Raw genomic sequence first — 20,635 nt, 5'->3', positions numbered from 1 at the left:
AGTAGAACTACAAACTGGGAATTCAAGCCTGACGACAGGCTTGCTTCTCCACTCAGATACAGCTAGACAGCCCCAGGGTCCACAGATCATTGTCCTGATACACCTATTACCGACTTCACTGTACATGAAGATTTGGCTCATTACATTTCAGTCTGATTTTTTTTATATAGGATTCTCTGCAAATAAAGTATTTACTTCTATATCCATCTTTTTCTATATTAAAGCTTTTTTGTTGTTGTCCTGGTAAAAAGAAAAAATAATAGTATGCTTCAATCTTTAATATTAGAGTCGTATCATTATTTTCCCCAGAACTGGGTGTGCTATGCATTCCTGTACTTTAGTTCACAGAAGGAAAAAAAAAAAAAAGGAAACAGACTTAGTAAATATAGTTGTTTACTGTAAAATAAGAGACAGAAAGTAGAAAGAGAAGGCACTTAATAGGTCCCTCTGTGGATTCTGCTACCAAGGGGGAAACAATACTCCCTACTGAGTTGCTCCATGTTTTATACTTATTAATCACCAGGAAAAATGAAAGATCCACATGCCCACTGAACTCTTTCCTTCCTCCCCCTTTAAAGATTTTAGGAATGAGCTCAGCTCTCAGTCATGATTAAAAACACCCAGTTATGTTCCTAAGCAGCAGTGCTCAAATTGAAGTCTCGCTTGTGCTACCCAATGCTCCCTGCTTCGCCATTCTACACTACAAAGGAAACAGTGCAAGCTCCAAGCTATCGCTTGAAGATACTTTACAGTTTTCTGGGCTCTAGCAGAGGGAGATAAATCTCTCTAGAGGAAGCAGGCAGTGGTGGTCCACCCCTCGTCCCCACGCTGCCCCACAGCTGCTGGGACTGGACCGCTTGGATCTGACGGAAAGGACACCAGCCAGCCAGGAAACCTGGTTTGTAAGCCCACCTCGAAAGCGTCCTTACTTCTTTGCACCTCTTGCTGGAGAAACACCATTTACCAAATAGTGATCTGTGTCAGCTCACATCACCACAGAGTTCTGGGCAAAGCAGAAGAAATTTGAGGAAATAAGACAGGAATCAGGATCGCAAGTTATTAGCTAAATAAAAAACCCCAAACACCTAGAGGTAAAATAAAGGCCAGCTAGAGGAGCACGGCAAGGTAGTTAGCAGCAAGCAGTGGGCAGTTTCTGTGGCTCAGTGTCCTCTAACTCCTGTCGGGACCATTCCAGACCATCCTTTCACACAATGTGGAGGCAAACTGCCTTGCCCCATCTGGAGCTGCTGTCTGCACGATGCCATTAAGACTCGAGCTCTGGTGCTACAGTCCTGTACTAACTTAGCAGACTCAGAAGCTTAAGAAAAGATTTGGTAATAAACTGTGCCAGACAGAAAAAAAATTGCAAATATCGCCATGAAATACTGCATCAGTACTAATAAAGAGAGAGAGACAAGCAATTGCATTAAATCTCAGTTCATTTCTCTGCAGCTCTCCTTCTCAAAATCTTCTGCAAGAAGCAGAGAGCCACGCTCAGCAAGACACTCCCTATCACTCCACTTCCAACTCCTACCAAGTAGTCATAAAACAATACTCCTTGCCAAAAGTGCTGCCGCTCTCGTACTTCTTCATGGGTGCTGTTTTCTGTGTTTCCTTCCTCCTCATTTGCTGCTAACTTCTGTTCCCAGGTCAAGGATTTTTGAAAGTTCAGATCCACCAAGTCATTTTGGATCACTCTGACCCCAAAGTAGACCCTCTTGATGACTCTGAATGTCTTCAACATCTGCACGTCACATCGGTAAGTCCCTGCATCGGACTCGCTGGTAGGGGAAAATCTGATGATAGAACCAGGGTTTTTGAAAGGTTTGAACAGTACATCATTCGTGGTGATGAGGCCTTGGGCAAGCCTCCACGTATAGCTATAGGCTTGGCTACCAAAGCCGACGGCGTCCGAGGTCAGGCAGCTGAACTGGAAGGGTTTGCCCGCAGGGACGGTGAAGTGGAGTAAGCCACAGACCCAACTGGTCAGGCAGTTGGACCTGTTCAAGGTACAATTCCTCCTCTCTCCGGCGGGAGTGATCTCGCACATCTCCTCCAGTTTGAAGCCCAGCCCACAGGTGACACTGCAGGATGTGGTGTTGACGGTAACTTTCGCTACAGCTGACTTCAGCTCTGCTGGGATGGTAACTTGGTCAAAGGAAACTACCAACAGGAGACAGAAAGCACAAAGTAATATCCCAAGGATGTGGCTGTTCCCCAAGGTCTTCATATCGAGGTTTATCAATCAGACATGCTGCTTTCTAAAGCTCTGCAAATTCAGTAATCAAAAAAACCCAAACCCACAAATCATTCTTTGTAGACCTTCAAACTAAGTATTTCTGAAATCCCACCAGCATCATCTTCAAGACACAATCCTTCCATTAGGAAAAATCCTCGAACAAGACAGGCTTGAAGTACAACACTGCTAAAGAAGATGCAACACGTTACTGTGTCGGTCGGAGTGTGAATCATGAATTCCAGTTCTTGTTAACACGGCAGCAGAATGTTTTCATCCACTAGATTCCAGCGATTGGGATCTATTTGACAATTTAAAAAAAGATGAAGTCCTCCCTTCTCTGTAACATTTTACACACTATTTTAGATGTATTTCCACTGTAAAGAAGTACTGTTCCAGTTTAATTTTCCCACCAAACTATAAAGCAATGTAAGTAATCATTACTGGAACCTTAAAATAATGCTGTTGAGCATAAGGAAATCCTAATTCCTTATGCAGCACCTGTACAGTTCTGTCTTACACAAGCATACCCCAAAATCTAAAGTACTCCCCAAATTATCACGAAAACACCATTTCAGCCTCTAGATAGCCTGATGGCACTGACATCAAAGGGAAGCTGAACAGTATTTTATCACTGATGATATCCATCTCTACGCAGGGCTCAGCGAAGTCATGTCTCTGCGAGCCCGCGTTCCCGGGAGCGGTGCCGATGTCACAGTCTGGCTGCCCAGGTCAGAACGCGGCCCCAAACCTTCCGAGGGAGAACAAAGAACTCCCCTAAGTCTGAAGCCAAAGAGAGTCCTCTGAGATGAGGACTCAGCATAAAAGCATCATATCAGGCCTTGACATCCACTATCAGCCTCAGAAGGGATTCGACAGCACTGGCCTCACAGCATCACTTAGAGGAGCTGCGAGCCTGAGCCCCATGCTCTGCGTCACATACAGCCACTGACGCCGGAGAGCGATCTCAGCCAGAATCTCCACATTCAATTGATGCATCTGTAAAACAGAAACCACTCGTACACCCAGAATAATTCACTTAGTGCTCAGGTGTCCCAAAAGAATAATGCACTACTAAAAAAGTTCATGAAAAAAACAAACCCAAACAAAATCAAAGTTACTTATTTTTGACGGCGTAATTGAACTGTGGTCAAGCCAGTTCGATAATCAGTGTCTCCTCACCAGCAACTGAATTATGGATTGCAGAAAGGATTTGGATTGCCGTGTTCTTCAACAGCTCTGCTAATGGATATCCATATTTCTCTTTCCTAACAATCCTTAATTTATTAAAATGAAGACTTCTGAAGGTCTAGTGTATGTATTTTCCACATTCAGTTTCCCTGGAGGTGCACTCTACGCCCAGCACGCTTTGTGTTCAGCTCCCCTTTCGCACGTCTGTCTTAGAGTGCCTAGGCTGCACTCAGGTATGGAGGGCTTTTATTAGACTACAGATTTACTCCTGTCTCTTGAAAAGAGATCATCAACCAAATGCCACGCTAAAAAAAAATAAAATCAACCAAATAAACAACACCACACCAGCTGTGGGGAAGGCACAATGTGTTTGTGTTTGCAGCGGAGCTTTGTTGTAGAATTCCTAAACATTGTCACAATGCAAACAGTCACGGAAATATGGAAAAGCCAAAACTGACCCATAGACTTTAGGAAATAAACCATACCTCTTTATTTACAAACACAAAAACTAACATCACTGCTATATGCTACCATCAAGCCAGTATCCGACAAATATTGTACAAAACTACAGATACCAAAAAATAAAATAAAAGATGGAAGAAAATAAACCAAGGACATATACACTGTACAGAGAAGTTTTAACAGAAATGAAGGCTGGAGTCTGTGGCAAATTATAGGCTTTAAAATAATCTAGAGAACCATTGCCTGTGCATCTTTTAAAGCTCGTGGGCTCAGCCACACCACATATGGGTGGATTTGACGTAACAGTGTTCCAGGAAAGATGCGAGTCATCCTACAAGCAGAAAGAACAAAGAAAACTAATACTGTACGCATGGGAATGAATCTCATTAAATGAAGCAGGCCACTGTACCAAAGCCGGAAATGAAAATACCAGTTTTAAAAAACCTTCCGATTTAAAATGTCTCCTCTCTTCCCATGTTGATATCTCATGCAACTACTGCATACTTCTGACTGCAAATTAATAAATCTCTTTATGACTCTTCTTCTTGGTTTTTAATGTCAGCAGGATACTTTGAAAATTTAAATATGTAGTGATAATCTCAATAATTACATCTGGGGAAAAACTGAAAGTAATTGCATAGGAACTATAAAAGTCTATAAAACAAGGGGCATTAGGAATGAAAACTTTCTTTTAATAGGCGGCTGGTCTAGTACAGAGAGGTGTCAGGCTGTAGGTATTGGATAGAGAAAGTGTCTCTTCCCATTCCCACAAGGAAAATACTGCCACCACCTTTACGGAATAAAAGATTAAAGCATGGCTGGGAATGAGCTGTTAGCATTCATCTTTCTTTCATTCTTGATCCAGAAGCAGGGAAAAAAAACCCTGAAAAACTACTGTTTCCGTTTAGAGAAATATTGGTTCTGTTTTTTCTCTAACTGCCTGTCCCTACCAGCTAAGGAGGAAACCAATTGTTTCTGGTAGGGCACCTCACAGGAAAGAGACAGAATAAAAACACTTGCAAGGACAGAAAGAAACTGCCAACACAGCTCTTCATATCCCAAGCTAGAAGAAAGCATATAAACAGAGTATTTTATCTAGAGCTACTTTCACTTGTTCCTTTTCCCATAAGCAGAGTCATCCTTCATGTCTAAAATATTCACAATATGAAGATTCATTCTTTGCAGGCTTCAGAGAGTGTCTTGATTCTTCACATTAGATCTCTGTCCACTTGAGATGAAATCAAACCTGGCACATAATCAGCAGCAGTGTTTCGCTAAGCATGTCAGCATAGAAGACATCACACTGAGCTAACAGAAAACCTGATAAGGTAATGCAGCTGGCATAGAAGGACTTACAACTCACCAAAATGAAAATTAAGAGCAAAGAAAGGGAAGTTTGCAGGATACACAGTCATACGGCATCGGGAATAAAAATACACACTTTGGGTATTCTTCAATCCAGGAACAACAACAAAAATATTTCAAAGACAATGGCTGATAAGCTGTGGAGTGGGCAGAGTGTTGGGTACCAGCTCACTTTAGAAACTTCAGTTATGTATGTCAACACAAAGGCAGTCCAGTTAGTCTCTTTGCAAATCGCATGACCTGAGAGTCAGCATCTTACACTCTTCGATGAAGAGGCAGCTAAGGAGGAATGAAGGCCGTTTCCTCTTCCATATTCATTTCTTACAAAAGTCACTCCCTGAATCCATGAACAATCAGTCTGCTGTATTAGTCAGTCCACTCTGACTGAGCATTTCATCTATTTTCCACATTATGGTGCCAATATAGAAAAGAATACAGGAAGATAAAGAGTGTCTTCATAACAATTCTGAGATTGCACCACCTGCTGAAGAGATCAAAGACAAGGGAAAAATAAGTAAGCAGACTCAAACAGACGTTACCAGAAACCAGAGACCACCAAATATGGTAGCATTTCCAGAAAAAAAAGAAAGAGAACAAGATTTTCTAGATAAAGCCATTCTTTTCAGAATGAGATATAATCAACAAGATACTGCCTATGACAAATTAAGATCTCTGGTGTTTCTGCATTTGTATTTGAGATCACGTGCACAGGCATGGACAAGGTGGCTAAGGAACTCTGTGCTTTTACTCCACTAAGTTGCAAGCAAACTTACCTGGTGTAAAATTTTTTTGATTCCTCAATTCCAAAATCTCAGAGCAAAAGCACTACTGAAAACAAGTTCCACCTAAGTGGAACAACAAGTTCCTTTGGGTGAAACCAGATTGCTGTAAGATTTTATTCTAAAACGATAAAACGGATCAAGCTTCTCAGTTTATACTGAAACCCAATTTTGACATAGCAGCTTTAAGAATAAGACATTTACTGCCGGACTGCACAGCACAGTGACACAGATGCACTTGCAGCAGGGCCCAAGTCCCGGCCACGCAGCCTGCAGAAAGACACTGTATTACGGCCTATCAGCAAACAGTTTCCAGAGGAGAAATGCTTGTTGTGTGACTGTTTTAGCGACTAATTAGTTACTTCAGAAAGCAACAGCACAAGGAACAAGCAGCATTAACAGCTTCATGCACGAGAGACAGAAAAGGCAGTCTGGCTCCAGGCTCCCAGGCAGGTGGCCATTCGAATTTGGAAGTGTGCATTTGTACGTGGTGGAACACTGACAACCCCAAGAAAAAATATTGGCTGCCCAAAATAGGAGTTGTAAGTGCAAGTTGTAAGTGCAAGGAAGACAGACTTCATGGACTAAAAGACTACTGTGAGTTTGGAAAGATCCAAGTGACAGTTTCTTTCAGTGGACAATCTGTTCTTCTCACAACATGACTCATACAAACGCTTCCAACGCTGACTACCGCATGGATCTATTAGATCCTCTTAAGTCAACAGTACTGTAGAAGGGAGCATAATAACAGGTCCTAATAAGAGTCAGAAGTCCATTATAGCAATAGTAATTATTTGCGTATAGCTCAATCAAGCTAAAGAATACCACCTTAAGGAAAAATGCCACCATAAGGAAAAATGCCTTAAAGTGCTTATAGGCAACAAAGACTAAAAGTTAATTTTAGAAAGCTCTCCCATCTCCAATAGGTGGGTAAAGTAAGTAGGGAACTTGGGTCTAAACCCATTTGTTCGTAGGAAAAGAAAATTTCCATTTTACAGTGTCCAAAAACCAAAGCTAACTGTACTGGCACAGGTATGCACATCCTAAGCTCAGCAGCAGTAGCCAGTAAAATTCCACTGTTGTCTTTCATAGTAAGTCAGACTATAACCCTCCCAAATATGGCTTTGCAAGGATGTGTAAAAAAAAAAAAAAAAAAAAAAAAAAAAACAAGAAAGGAGTCTGTCTAGAATGTTGCTTCGTTTGAAATGTTTTAGAGGAAATGGGAGTATTGTTTTTCCAGCTCTCAGAACAGACTGATGCAATAGTGATCACAAGCTGCAAGAAGAAAGTACACCGAGATCTGTCTACAAGCGTAGATCAAGCAAATTAGTGCAAGTTGATAGCAAACTTACATAAACATACCTTGAAAAAACGGAACAAAAATACTTGCTATTAAAACTACTTCTCTGAAAGCAGACTGTTTATACAGCAACTTAAACACGGAAAAGGCAAAATATACAGCATTGTTTTTTCTGAAGCAAATGATGACTGAAATTTGTTTTGGAAGCCACGTTGTTAAGTTTCCAGTGCACGATCCTTTCTCATTTATATCCTTTTGCATACAGTCATGTTAATTAGCAGCGTGATAAAAGAAAGCAATCAACAGGGCTGCTGATGAAACTAACGGTTATACTCATTTGGTCTTCAAACCGGTCTTGTCACAGCATGGCACAACAGAGCGATCAGGAAGTGTAACAGATGCCAGCAAAAACATCTGAGGATCCACACAATCCAGATAATTCTTTAAAACATACTGGATGCCCCCTAATGACTTGAGAAGTCAAAAGAGAATCACCCTGTCTGGTAAATCTGACACTAGAAGCTACTCAGTACCTCCCAGGGTACAAACAAGGGCTAAGGATATTCCTGGCTATCTGTTTAATTTCTGGATTTTGCAAGGTGCGGTGTGAAAGGATTAAATGGAAGCTCAAAAAACATCCACCACATTTTTCCACATACAGAATAAGTTTCTTTTATCACATTCCCTTTTTCTGCAAATAGCAATTATCAGTACTAGTACAAGCAACATAACAGGAGCTGAGCAGGAAGGACAATGAGCAAGGTGGGTAGCATAGGACCAGCAGTGAGGGAAGGAATGGGGGGGAAAAATAAAATCACTTCTGTACTGTCTAAAATCCACAGCAGCAGCTGCTGAGTTCAAGGAAATGCAAAATTTGATATATCAATTACGCTGTATCTTTGAAATTGTTTATTTATCAACCCTGAGTTCTTCATTACAATCTAAAAAAAAAAACAAACCAAAAAACCGGAGTCCACATCACTTAATCCAAACATGTGCTTTCTTTACTACACTTCAATGAACTTTTCCCAAATAAGAGGCTGAAGTAGCAAATGAGACAGATGGGAAACACTTAGTCTCTCTGAGACCAAGTCTGGGCCCCAACAAAGGTGACTGCAGCAGTCCTGTTTTAGTACACAACCACCAAAATATGACAAAAACACCCAAAAGGGAGATAAGTCCACCAAAATCTATCCTCATTTACAGCAACTGTACTTTCTGGAATTTAACTAAGGCTGCTGTATAGCTAGCAATAGAAAATTCAGCTCCTGAACTTTATCTCAGGGCTTGTTTATCAAACGGACCATTATTGATGCTCCATTTCCTAGTTCTGCTTACAGAGCTTTTCTGTTCTTCATCACTCTGCCTAGTATTGATAGCACAAAATGACAATTTAAGCTTCGGAATCCTTCACTATTTACGTTTTCCCCCCTCAAAATTGACCCAGCAAAATGAAACATTATTACTGTTTATGTAAGAGTTGATAGAAGTTATTGAAAAGATTAAAGTAATCGAAAGATTTTTTGCTCTTGAAGTAGTGCTCAATCTCTATTAAAAATCCTACATGCTCTTTATATGCAACAACACAGGCACGGATATCAGTTTTATGAAACAGATTGAAAGCACTTCCACTTAAAAATGTAAAATTTTGCCTATCCTTGACAGCAGCTAGACGTTTAGTGAGCAAGTGCCATTTGGGAAGCTAAAATGCTATGACTAGATTAAGTCAGGGTCTGTACAAAGCAAGGCCACCAAGCAAGCCAACGACGCTCACGCTGGGTTCTCCTTACCTGTCAAAGGCTGTCCCAGCTCCGCCTGCACTTTACCCTTCGCTGCTCCTTCCAGAGGTAAAGCACCTCTGTCCCCTTTGTAGAGTTTCGGTTTAAATGGAGAATCTTTGTCTTTACCTTTTGATCCTTTAGGCCTGCCTGCTTGCTTCTTCTTGGATTTACCATCTCCCTTCACACCCAGCAGCGGATGGACTTCTGTGGAGAGACAAGGTGTTACCAAAGGAAGTTATCTCTTGCGATGCTTCTACCGGCACATACATCATCAAAAATTACAGTTTCAGGAGGCCTTTACTCATTCCCAGTTTGCAAAATGCCAGCAAAATTTGCAGAGCTGGTGACCATTAATAACTGTGGCAAGAAGTGATTTCACAGGAAGGGGAAAATTAAGGAGTGACCTTCTGAACTTCTGGTCTTTAGACCACCTCAGATGCAGAATAGGCAATAGAACAATGGCAGCTTCCACGCACCATCATTAGGGACTCCTTGTAGTTCAATGTTGGTGGTTTTGGGCTTCTTCTTTGGTGCCTGAGGTCCATCAGAGGAGGACTGCCTCTTCTTCTCAGAACCTATTCCCTCATCAGTTAAAGAGCTCTGAACCGCATCTGGTGGAGGTCCATAGGGGTTTTCTTCCGGATCTTCGACTTCAGGAGCAATGGGTAAGTAAAGCAGAGCCTTGGAGTCCTCCAGTTCTTCATCGCTGTGAAGGAAAAACATTTGCTTTCATTTAAAATGAGGGGTTATTATAACATATGATACAGAGAATCTTAGCGATACATTTTGTATTCATACTTTAAACAAAACAATTCTCTTTCACCTGCTACAGAAGGCAGCAATGGGATCCACACTAGTTACATCCACTTCTTCATCTTCTGCAGCATCAGCACCTAAGAATCAGGAAAAAAAAGAAGAATTAAAGACAGTAAGGAGAAGACCAAATGGCTTCGCAAGAATGGAACTGTGCTTAAATGTCTCAGCATGCAGAAATGAGAATTAAAGCAGAAAACAAACCTAAAGAATTTCTTCTTAAATCCATCAGGTTTTTTTTCTATGTTCTAATACAGACCTATTATTATAAAACACTAGTAGTAAAGCTAGATAGAAGATTTTAAATCTTCTAAATGTTTTGTTGTTTTCACTAAAATAGTCCTTAATCAGATGACATTGGCTTCAATGCTTAATTCACACAAGCCGATGTTACACTTGAATATTAAAAATTGCTAAACAACAATTAATCTAAACATGAGAAGTGCTGCAAAGCCTGGTAATGAGGAGAGCTCTGTGCTATGCTGGGAATAATGCTAATTTCTTTCCATAGTTTAACTTTCGCAGTACACAATTTTCTGGCACCACCAAGTGGCCAGGTTGCGCTGCTATTGATTCAAATTCAGCGCTGCTTCTGTTGAGAGCCAGCCTGCCCGACATACGTCTGTCTGCTATTGCTTTTTGCTTAAACATGTATTGGAGAGGGGAGGCATTTCTAAGAAACATGTTGCCTGTCAACTGGCAGGAATCACATTGATTGTGCTAGTTCATACATCTTCATTTATTCCACTCCTGTTTTGTCACTTAATGCCCACGTAAACCACCGTGACCACTAGTTTTAATTTTTACTATGCTCATGTATTCAGACTACAAATTATTTGCTACATAGAAACACAGTTCATGCAGTACCTGTCTGTTCTGGTTCACTCTTATCTTCATCTTCAATGTCAAACTCTGACTCTCTCTCTTCATATTCTACATTTTCATCCAGCTCTTTGAAGTCAGGTGCAAAGGCACTCCAGTTTTCCTAAGCCACAAATTCAAAACAGTTTTTACCTTATGCAAAGGAACAGCAGTCATAGTGAGGACTCATGCAATTACAGTCTCATTCTGCATTAAAATCCCCCAAGCCACGCGCAAGATCACAAAAGTCAAGCCTCATTTGGGTCCACAATCACGTGGCAAATTAGAAACTGCACAAGTTAGTTCCTACTGGAAATATGACATCATAATATTCCTTAAATATTGCAATGTATGTAATAATTACCCTGAAAACCAAAGCTGTACATTCATGTTTAGCCAGTTAAGTTTTGGCTCACTCACACAGACTTCCTGCACTTACGTGACACATTTAGGACACCATTTCCACATAGTGTGTCCCTGTGACATTTAAGCCTTTAATGCAAAGCTTAACCAGTTCAGCAACCAAAGTGTGAGTACCCTCCTCACATTCAACAAGATGGCAAACGTATTTCAAGTTAGGCAGGTGAACCGAACAAGCTTGTTGAATCAGGATTTAACAAAGGATTTCAACCTGCAATAATTCAGTCTACTAGTATGGAGACCACTGGGGAATCCTCTTAAGGAAGTGATCTAAAACGCTTACCACTTGATTCTGAGCCCATATTGACACAACACCACTGGAAATAGAAGCTATGATCGGTCGGACAGGATGCCACTAGATTTATTTGAAAGAGAAAAGAGGAGGAACTTAATTGGTAAATGGAATTAAGAAAGTTTAGTATTCAAAAATAACAAGAAACACTGTAATAGCAGACAGTTTTCTTACTGCTACATCCAAGAGCAGCTCTCCTCTGGTCCCGTGGAGGATTTTCACTAGGTTTCCAATACTCTTCTCCCAAATGTACAGGGCATGCTGTCGTGCTGAACCTGCCACTATATATTCACCATCACCAGAGAAACAGCACTTCTTCCACGGTGTCCTGCGTGCAAAAACAACATCGCAAGTTAAACAGTTAAACAACAGCACAACATGGAGGACGGAGGACTGCGGAGTGGACTCGTTCTTCAGACTGAGCTCTTACAACTCCCACCCACAAATAATATTTAAACTTCAAATCAAGTTGTGACAGACAGGTTTCATATGAAAGCATCTGTCCACTACACTAAATAAGACACTGAGCTACCCTTCATCCCCAGAGTCCCATTAGTGCAGAGCACACAAACCTCACCTCTTCAAGTCAGGTTGACCAGCCATTCTGCTGCCTCTTACCTGTTCACTAAATCCTGCAGCTTCTGCATCGGTTCAGGCTCCCCATCTCGTCCACAAGTTAGAATTTCACGGCCATCGTACACCCTGATTATCCGGTCAGCTGTGTTTATTAAAAAGCAGCTGGAGGAAGGAGGGCACAGAACATGCATTGCATCAGAAGACTTAAGAAAATAAAAAGAATAAGTTCCATGAAAGAATTGTGGGGTGGTTGAAGACCTTGTGTGCTCTGCCAATCCACTCTATAGCTTTCAATTCATCTTTAAAGATACCACCCGATAGAGGAAGTTACTCACCTTCCTTTCCGAGCAAATTCAATCGATTTAATAGCTGTGGTGTTGCTGGTTCCAGTTGTCACTCTGAAGGAAGCAACAAGATCCTGAGTGTCTGTTTTTAAGACCAAGATCTGAAGATTAAGGAGACAGAAGGCAATCAGTCTCTTCATTATAACACATTCCCCTTTCGGTACCTTTCACGTCAGCTACTAACCCTGACAACAGAAGCCTCAGCAATCTACACAGGAATAGTTGGGATTCTGCAACTGTAGTTTCTACTACAGTTTCTGCGACAGTTCTGCGACATAAACATTGGTTTATTTACACTGGAAAAGGATCCAACAAATATGGTCAAAGACAACAGCAACACAAAGACCTAACTCAAACAAAGTATTATAGTCTAGAGACCTTCAAAGATAAAGCGTGATGCTTTATTCAGAAGATCGTATCAGCGCAATATCGATTATTCAAGAGACATTCAGGAAGTCTTATTGGTGTACTAAAATAAAGAACGCAACCCAAAAACATTAAGCATCTTGATAAAGACAGGAAGTAATCTAAGTTATTGCATCCAGTGCCGCCTGCTAAAGTCTCACCTTCCCCTTGGCATTGCCCGTATAAATGTATTCCCCCCGCCTGTCAAAGGAGGCCACAACATTGAGATCAGAATCATCATCCACAGGTAGGACAACATGTTTGGAGTCCGACAGTGTTAGCATCACCGGCGCCGACTTCATGGGACAAACCAAAACTCTGTTTCTACAAAGCAGAAAAGGAAGAGTTAGTAGTTTCTTCTCTGGAAAAGAAGTTTCCATGCTTAGCAGCAGAAAAAAAATCTCAACCCCTATCAAGAAATATAGAATACCCCTGTATTTTTATAATCTTCTTTCATCTTTGTCACTTTAAAAATCGCAAAATTACATTAAGCTGGTATCTACTTTCATTTCCTTTCTTTTTCTGGAAGCCTCTCCAAGTTTATGCAGTAAACCTGTAAACTCAAGGAGACATTTCTATACACATTTCTAAGAATTATTCTCTTGTTTACTCTCCTTCCTTCCTGATATTTTCATAATAAAAAGAGCCACAACAAATCCAGTGAGGGTTCTAATCACAAAAAGAAGATACACTGACAGCATCTACTAGGCTCGGAAAAAAAAATCACTTTGCAAACTGCAATAAAAACATTTCAATACTCGTTAGTTCTACCAAAGCGAGAGCAGTTCTACCAAAATGAGAGCATTCGACCCTTTTTTCACGGGACTTACTGGTCTCGAGGGTGGTACTGAACTTTCAAGATAGGCGAAGGAAACCGAAATCTCTGGTCGCAGTCTCCAGAGAGCACATCCCACTGCGACACAATGTTATCGGTCGAAGCACTCACCAGTTTGTGACCATCTCGACTCCAGCTACAGTAACGAGAGGCAGTTCAAGTAAATGTTACTCCTTAAATGCATAAAACATACACCCACAGTTTAAGATTATCAGACCAACTTATCAGGCTCAGCTACAAATCTGTTAGCCTGAAAAATAACCTAACATCCAAAAACTTAATAAGCGTAACACATTTCCAAACTCTCTTAAAGGAAGCCGTCCTAAAAGATAACCAAGTGCCCCGCAACGGGCTGGCGTTGCGGCAACCAACAGGCCGAGGCGTTGAGAGCTGTCAGGGTGTCAGAGCGCCCGACGCTCAGCAAACGCAGGCACGGACAGATTCTAACAGAAGCGAGAACAGCCCTTCGTATCTAGCGCAGAGGCTACGAGCTCGATCACAACTGACCCCGGAATTCAGTCGCTCCGAGGAAAAAAATGAGCCTTTTCTCACCACAGCGAGCAGACGGGGTGAATGTGAGCGCTTATGATTTTGGCGATGCCCCTGGTCAGGAAGTCCCAGATGACGATGCGCCCGTCGTTGCAGCCCACGGCGAGCAGCGTGCCCCAGCGGTTGAAGGTGCAGGTCAGGGCCATGCTGATGCAGTCCAGCGTGCCGTCGGCCTCCTGCGGGGAGAGGGCAGCGCCGGGGGCGGTCAGGCCGCCGCCGCCGCCGCCGCCGCCCCGCCCGGCCGCCGAGCCGCTCGCAGCAGCCGGCGGGACGGGGGCAGCCCCGCGGGGCGGGGAGGACGTTTACCTCGGGGTAGTTCTGGCCGAAGGATTCTGCAACGAAACGCAAAGACAGCGCTTGAGTGAGGCGCGGCCCGCCCCGGCTGACCGCGCTGCGCCGCTCCCCGCCGGCGGGGCGGCGGCTCGACGCCCGCCTACACGCGGCTCCCGGCCCGGCCCGCCCCGGCCGCCCCCGCCCCCGGCGCGGCCCCCGCGCCCCGGACCCACCGAGCAGCTCCAGGTTCATCGCGGCCGCCGTCCCGCTCCCTCCGTCCCCGTCGCCGAAGGACCCCGCTGGGGGGCCTTGCGCTGGCGCCGCCCCGGCGTTCGCCTGACGAACCCCCGCTTCCCTCCTCCTCCAGCCCCGCGGCCCGCCGGCACCTCACGGCCCGGGCCGGCTCGACCCGCCCCGACCCGCGGCGGCCGGGCCCAGCGCCTACCCTCTCCCCGCGCGGCGGCGGGGCCGGGGAGCGCGGCGGGCGCTCAGGCAGCGCGGCGGGCAGCCCGGCGCCTGCGCGCGGAGCGTTCCGGGCCGGCCCCGCGGCCGCACGCCCGAGGTTCCGGGGCGCGGCGCTCCGGGGGCGGCGGAAGAAGCAGCGAGAGCGGCCGTTCAGAGCAGCTTTATTGTGCAGCGCCCGGTGGGCGACGGCTGAACTCACAGTCGCGTCTCTTACAACACACAGAGTGCGGGGGGGGGTTAGTACCGCGCGGGTCGGATACAAAAAAATACCAACAATAACAATAAAATACAACGGTTGAGCTCGGTCGTTCCGGTTATTGCACTGTCTCGTACGCGCCCGGTAAGCTTATTACATTTTCCTATAACGCCGTAACACACGCCAGGGCTTGGCCCGGGCGGGGCCCTGCTCCCTCCCCTCCCCCCCAAGCACGCGAAGCCGCTGTAAGAACATTTAGTGCTATTTTATTTTTAAGCCCCAAGGGAGGTTGAAGCAGATAAAGGGCCGCTTTCTCCTGGAAAGGTCAGTTTTGCTTTAGAGACAGAGAAAAAAAAAATAGCTACTTGTCTAACTTATTTAAGCTAAAATTAGCAGGGCCAGGAAGACGGGGGGCTGCTCACCCCTTCCCCAAATACGGCACCAGGGTGGGATGGGGGAGAGCCCAGCCAGCCCCCTTACAGGTAAACTCCAGACCTGCTTTTCAGTCCCAAACCAAGCCCTTTAGTGTAAGTAACAATCCCCAGAATGAAGGTGAGTATCTGGTGCTTCAAGACACACAGTAAGTGTCCTGCAGACTTCTGCTCTGGCAGCAAGACACAGCAAAAGCAGCATCGCTCTGCCAGGCTGCCGCAGCCCTCCAGACCATTCCTCATCCCCTGTAGTGCGAGTGCTTTTTCTCCCAGCTCGTCCCACTAAGTGTAGAGTGAAGGAAAGGCTTAAAACCAGGCTGGGGAGGCTGAAGTGCAGAGCAAGTTCCTAGCACCTCTCAAGCTGTCCTTGAACCTTGCGATGAGCTAGCGCCTCTCCTAGCAGAGCCCCCTCAGCATGTAAACCTCACACCTTTGTAAACAAAGCTTCTTTCCAAAAAGCCTTTTAGGCCTGATCTCCACTTTAGACCTACAGGAAGGGAGAGCGGAGGTTTACTCTCCTGACTGTTCACAGAAGTCAGCCTCAGCTTGTTTTAAGTGGCAATGATCACATTACTGGAACAGCAACACGCTGATTTGGGTCCGTACACAACAGAAGCCAGTCCACTAGCTGGTTAGATGTGGCATGTTGTATAAGTACCCTTTTGTAACATAACATTAAAACAAACATCTGCAGTAGTGATGTAACAAACCTCTTCAGTAGATTGAGGCGATAAAGGCAGCCTTGTCTGGGAGAAGAGTACCTGCTCAGCTTGGACTCACTGCACCAGGCGCAGAGGTGTTTGAGTTTGGTACCACTTTCAATTTACAGACTGTGGAATCTTTTAATAAAGTAATTATTCACCTTGTTTTCCTCACTCTAATGGGGGGAGGGAGAGAACACTAGTTTTAAAGATAAACAGGGTGTGTGAAATCTCTCAAAACAAGTTCAGTCAGGCAGACTTTATACCCAACGGGAAAAAAAAAAATGCAGAGAAGCAGCTGTACTGAGTTTGGGAAAACCTGCAGATCTACACTGCCGCACATGCAAAAAGACATGGAAAATGGAAAACAAGACATCAAGGTATAGCTACAAACAACAATAAAAAGGCAGCAGTTAAGTGTCTGGAGACTGCTACACAGGAAAAGCTATACAAGACATTTCTGGAATTGCATATACAGAGATTTAAATTTTATTCATACATTTATTATTTACACAAGCTACCTCTATTAATTGCCAGAGACTGACCTTGACTCTCCTAGTTTTAAATAAGGTTACTAACCACCACGGCACAGTAGAACAGAGTTAATACTGTTAGTGTCATCGGTGGCATGAGTGTGCACCAAGGCAGCGACACACCTAACGATTCTACTTTGGAAAAGTATTCGTTCTTCTGCGCGTGTGGTTCTTGGTTGCTGCGCTTTCAGCTGGAGCAGCTGGCGAGGCTGTATCTGTCTAGAGCCATACTGTTAATGCCATCACAGACCAGAAAAATGCCCACACGTGCAGGTGAGTAAAAAAGTCTTTTTTATATATATAAAAAAAAGCATTAATTCTGTTTATTGCACAAAGAAAGGAAGATTTAAACTAAACTAATACTGCAGGGTTATGTATCCCTTTCCTTTGTTCAAGCTGTTCAACAGGCAGACTATCGGTTGTAATTTTGCCATGTACTAGCCAATAAATTCCAGCAACAAGGTGCAGTAATTCCACATGCCTACACTACTTTGGATGCAGCATGCTAGCTTTCCTGGGAAACACAGCCATTGCACGCTCATCCCCTGCAGCTGGGAGGAACAGTAAACCCAGGGAGAACTTGCCAACTCAGTATTTCCTCATGTAGTAAACAAGGTGCATTTTCTATTTCAGCCTCCACCCCATAGGTATGTTACATTAAGATCAACTAATCTTGCCCCAGAAATGCAAAAGGCAAAGGGCAAGGCTATTTTCAGAAGCAGCCCTCTTCGGAAGAGCAGCAGGACCACCTCAGCCCATACCTTCCTTGCAAAGGATTCCCCTCCCCCCCGTTTTTTATTCTTTTCCATACAGCCAAATTCGAGATCCCAGAGTGAAACGATCAGATGAACGGACGCAGCCACAATACAGAGCTACTGAAGAAGAATGAATGACCTGTTTTCCCTTGAGTATGCTCTCACCAAGCATGTGACTTTAAAAAAGCTGAAGAAACCTTATTTTTAAAAATATGGCTGTCATAGCGCAATTTAAAACTGTCATTGCCTTTACAACTAATTCAAACCCCAAATTTAATTAAAATGAATTGGCATTTTCCCCATGGACAGTCATTAGTTGTAATGACTTTGTTTCGGTATTACAATATGTAATGTCTGAACAGTCTTCCATTTTACCAGAAGACTGTAAAAGAAAGGTCAGGTTTCTTCAGACATTCAAATAACTATTATGAAGCAAAATTACCAGAAAAGAGCTTGTTTACATAAGTAAGAGGTGAAGGGTACATAAGAGAGAAATAGCTTATAACTTGGGGTATTTGCACTGCAGTGGAACAGTAGATAAACCCCCTTAGGTAAAACATGGAAGCTTTGCTCCTGTCAATGTAAACATTTTGAGTGTTGCAAGAAGCTAATACAGATAGATGCTCTCAGCTTCTAAACACTTTCTAGCCTTGAGCCTCTGCTTTCTGTTTCCTCTCCGGCTGCACTGTAATTGGTGCCAATCGATAAGTGATTGGGATAGTTGTGTGGACTGAAGGCCACCTAGGACCATCAGTTAATGGGAGGAGTTTTTACTTTGCTGAGTAAAGACTGTCATGATCAACTTCTAGCAACGCAGACACTACCTGGAACACACAAGATGCTTTTCTTCGACTGGTGTTTGTGTGGGATTGGCAAAAATCCCTTTCAGTTCAAGGGCGCGGATTTTCTATCTTATTTGCACAACTCCATAATAAAAGCTGCAGCGGGGTAACTAGCATCAGTGGGGTGTACCGGGGGAGATTTCTCTGGCCGCTATTTGAGATGGAACATCCCCGAGGTCTCACCTCTATGAGCAATCTTCTGGTTGCTATTACCTGTCCCACTCATGTTAGCCACAAAGAGCTACATCTGAAGAAGCCATCTGCAGAGTTAGGGGTTCAGAATTCTCCCACAACTAAAAATTCTTCTGTGCTTCCTTTTCAAGTAGAGTCATCCAACCCTTTATGGGGGTGCTCAGAGCTTGACTTGCAGAGCCTGTCCATGATCCCCTGCAGCATAGGTTGAACAATCCCCAAGAGAGGGCGCTGGGAGGAGTCTCCATCCCAGCAGGCTTCCATCAGCTGCCAGCATTCCTCATCAAACACCGGAAGACGCTCTGGGCGAACTCCTGGAAAATGGAGAGGGACCTGGTTACCATCAGTACACCTCAAATCCGAGAGAACCTTTGTCTGATGCTTAGTATTTTGGTGCAGGCTGAAGTGACCCAGCGTGGACTGCCTGGGGTCTAATGCTCTTGATAATAGCTTACATTTCAGCAATGCCACCAAGACACCTTTGGGAGCATTGCTGAAGTCGCTCAGGAGATCATGCACGCTTCCAGAGGATGGCTAACACATTTAGTTTCGCTGGAGCCTCCTCTTTACAACTATTTGGGAGCAAAATGAGTACCCTCCTCTATAAGAAAAGAAGTCCTCCCCACATCCACTTATAATGGTGCCTTTGGGAGCAAGTTCAACATGAGAACCAGCAGTGAGTGCAGCCTTCTGACCAAATACAAGACTCACTCATCCAAGTTAATCTTTTTCACATGAGAAGGGGAGAGATTACATGGGCAGGAACTAAGGACACAAAGTAGTAAAGCATTCTGATACCATGACGCAGCATGAAGGATTAAGCTACCACTAAACATAGTACTACACTAAACCTACACAGGCATAACAGTAAGTTTCTATTCTGGGGAAAAACTATCAGTGTGTTTTACTCGACATCCAGCGCATCAGTGACAGCTTCCCCAGCATGCTGCATATTAAGCACTTGAACGTACAGATCTCCACTGCCTCCAGAAATTGCAAGGGATTAAACATTCTTTAGGGGATCATCCCTGGCTGGTTCTGGGGTCTGGTTTACATCATAAGCGTTGAGCTACTTCGCATGGTTTAAGTGGTGTGCTAGCGCAGCTCCTATGACGCTATGGCAAGGAGGTGGTTAACTGAAAGCCTTTTTTTAAATTCCCTGCTAATTTTAGTTAGACTTTCAGTAGAAAGTGTCCAAGTTTAACTAGATAAGTGTTACTCTTTAGACTGTCAATCAAGCAATACAACTCGTATTTTTACCTTTCAGGTCCAAGAGGATAAAAATGGATTTCCTAATCTCCTCAAATTTTACTCCAGCATAAGGTATCAACCAATAGAGTTCAAAATAAGCCATTTGTACCTCTTCTAACATTGTTCCAAAGGTGATCTTTGCTTGCACATCTCTCAAAAGCCTCTGGTAACTTCACATGTCCCGAACAAATGTACCAAAACAGAATGCCAAATGCGTAAACATCCACTGAGTTATCGTACTTTCCTGTGACAAAAATACATTTGATCAGCAGGGCAAAAATCATCATCATCACTGGAAACTGAGCAGTCCGAGAACTAATTCCGGCGTTCCACTTCCTCAAATTAAAACCACAACTTCATTGCCAGAAGGCAAGATTGTATGAAGCCTCGCAACACATCAGGAATCATTGCCAAAAGGTGGAGAGAGAAAAGTTAAGACCTTCCATTCTCAGAGGATTTATACACTTAACCTGTACTGGCAGTTAACAGTTCCCAAGCTGAGGTTCATGGACCACTGCAGGTACAGGCGCTCAGGTGTATTTCAGACTTCAACATTTGTAAGACTATCAGTTCTGTTTGGCTCTGCTGCTAGCCCAGGAGTCTGACAGAGCTAACATCAGCCTCTCAATCCAGTAGTTTGGCAATTACTCATTTATAGCAAGTTCACCCACTGGATAAGAAAAGATTGAGCACGGTAAGTGCGTAAAGGCTAAGCCAATGCTCACCTCTGTAAGGTCAAGGTCTAGCCTGCTAGTCATGAGTATTTCACTGTTAGTAGCGAGAACCA

General features: G+C 43.8%; 3 protein-coding genes across 6 annotated transcripts in view; all 3 read right to left on the bottom strand.

Moving 5' to 3' along the window:
- Positions 1-1,438: 1,438 nt before the first annotated feature.
- TMEM81 (transmembrane protein 81) lies at positions 1,439-2,230 on the bottom strand. The gene has a single exon (XM_072845055.1). The coding sequence runs from the start codon at positions 2,228-2,230 to the stop codon at positions 1,439-1,441; it is 792 nt and encodes a 263-aa protein (XP_072701156.1).
- A 1,669-nt stretch (positions 2,231-3,899) lies between these two features.
- Positions 3,900-14,986, bottom strand: RBBP5 (RB binding protein 5, histone lysine methyltransferase complex subunit). Of its 3 annotated transcripts, none has more exons than XM_072886303.1 (14): positions 14,716-14,986; positions 14,516-14,541; positions 14,213-14,385; positions 13,656-13,796; positions 12,987-13,149; positions 12,412-12,521; positions 12,119-12,238; positions 11,675-11,828; positions 11,492-11,563; positions 10,795-10,912; positions 9,938-10,007; positions 9,591-9,820; positions 9,124-9,318; positions 3,900-5,738 (listed from the first exon to the last, which is right to left on the bottom strand). In XM_072886303.1, exons 1-14 carry the CDS (start codon positions 14,732-14,734, stop codon positions 5,710-5,712), a joined length of 1,620 nt encoding a protein of 539 aa, XP_072742404.1. In that variant the 5' UTR covers positions 14,735-14,986; the 3' UTR covers positions 3,900-5,709. The 3 variants fall into 3 exon arrangements, with proteins under 3 accessions (XP_072742404.1, XP_072742405.1, XP_072742406.1); XM_072886304.1 differs by having other exon boundaries at positions 3,900-5,735; XM_072886305.1 differs by having other exon boundaries at positions 9,241-9,318.
- A 105-nt stretch (positions 14,987-15,091) lies between these two features.
- Positions 15,092-20,635, bottom strand: part of DSTYK (dual serine/threonine and tyrosine protein kinase) — a 28,465-nt gene continuing 22,921 nt past the window's right edge. Inside the window, exons 12-13 of one of the 2 annotated variants that reach the window (XM_072886302.1) lie at positions 19,958-20,092; positions 15,092-18,911 (exon numbers count right to left, since the gene is read on the bottom strand). In XM_072886302.1, the coding sequence (XP_072742403.1) occupies positions 18,724-18,911; positions 19,958-20,092 (323 nt within the window). In that variant the 3' untranslated portion in view covers positions 15,092-18,723. The remainder of the gene's footprint in view (positions 18,912-19,957; positions 20,093-20,635) is intronic. The other variant, XR_012046156.1, reaches the window with a different exon arrangement.

This window comes from Ciconia boyciana, chromosome 23 (genome assembly GCF_034638445.1).
Source record: "Ciconia boyciana chromosome 23, ASM3463844v1, whole genome shotgun sequence".
In the NCBI taxonomy this organism is placed as follows: Eukaryota; Metazoa; Chordata; class Aves; order Ciconiiformes; family Ciconiidae; genus Ciconia; species Ciconia boyciana.
The sequence above is the reverse complement of the archived record's forward strand: the minus strand, read 5'-3'. Positions and strand labels throughout refer to the sequence as shown.

Excerpts from the sequence above, each read along its gene's own strand:
- TMEM81 (XM_072845055.1), bottom strand. The coding sequence starts at position 2,230 with ATGAAGACCTTGGGGAACAGCCACATCCTTGGGATATTACTTTGTGCT.
- RBBP5 (XM_072886303.1), bottom strand. Across the intron at positions 14,386-14,515 it reads TCGGCCAGAACTACCCCGAG|GAGGCCGACGGCACGCTGGA; the intron begins GTAAACGTCCTC and ends CTCTCCCCGCAG. Across the intron at positions 12,239-12,411 it reads GAATTTGCTCGGAAAGGAAG|CTGCTTTTTAATAAACACAG; the intron begins GTGAGTAACTTC and ends TCCTTCCTCCAG.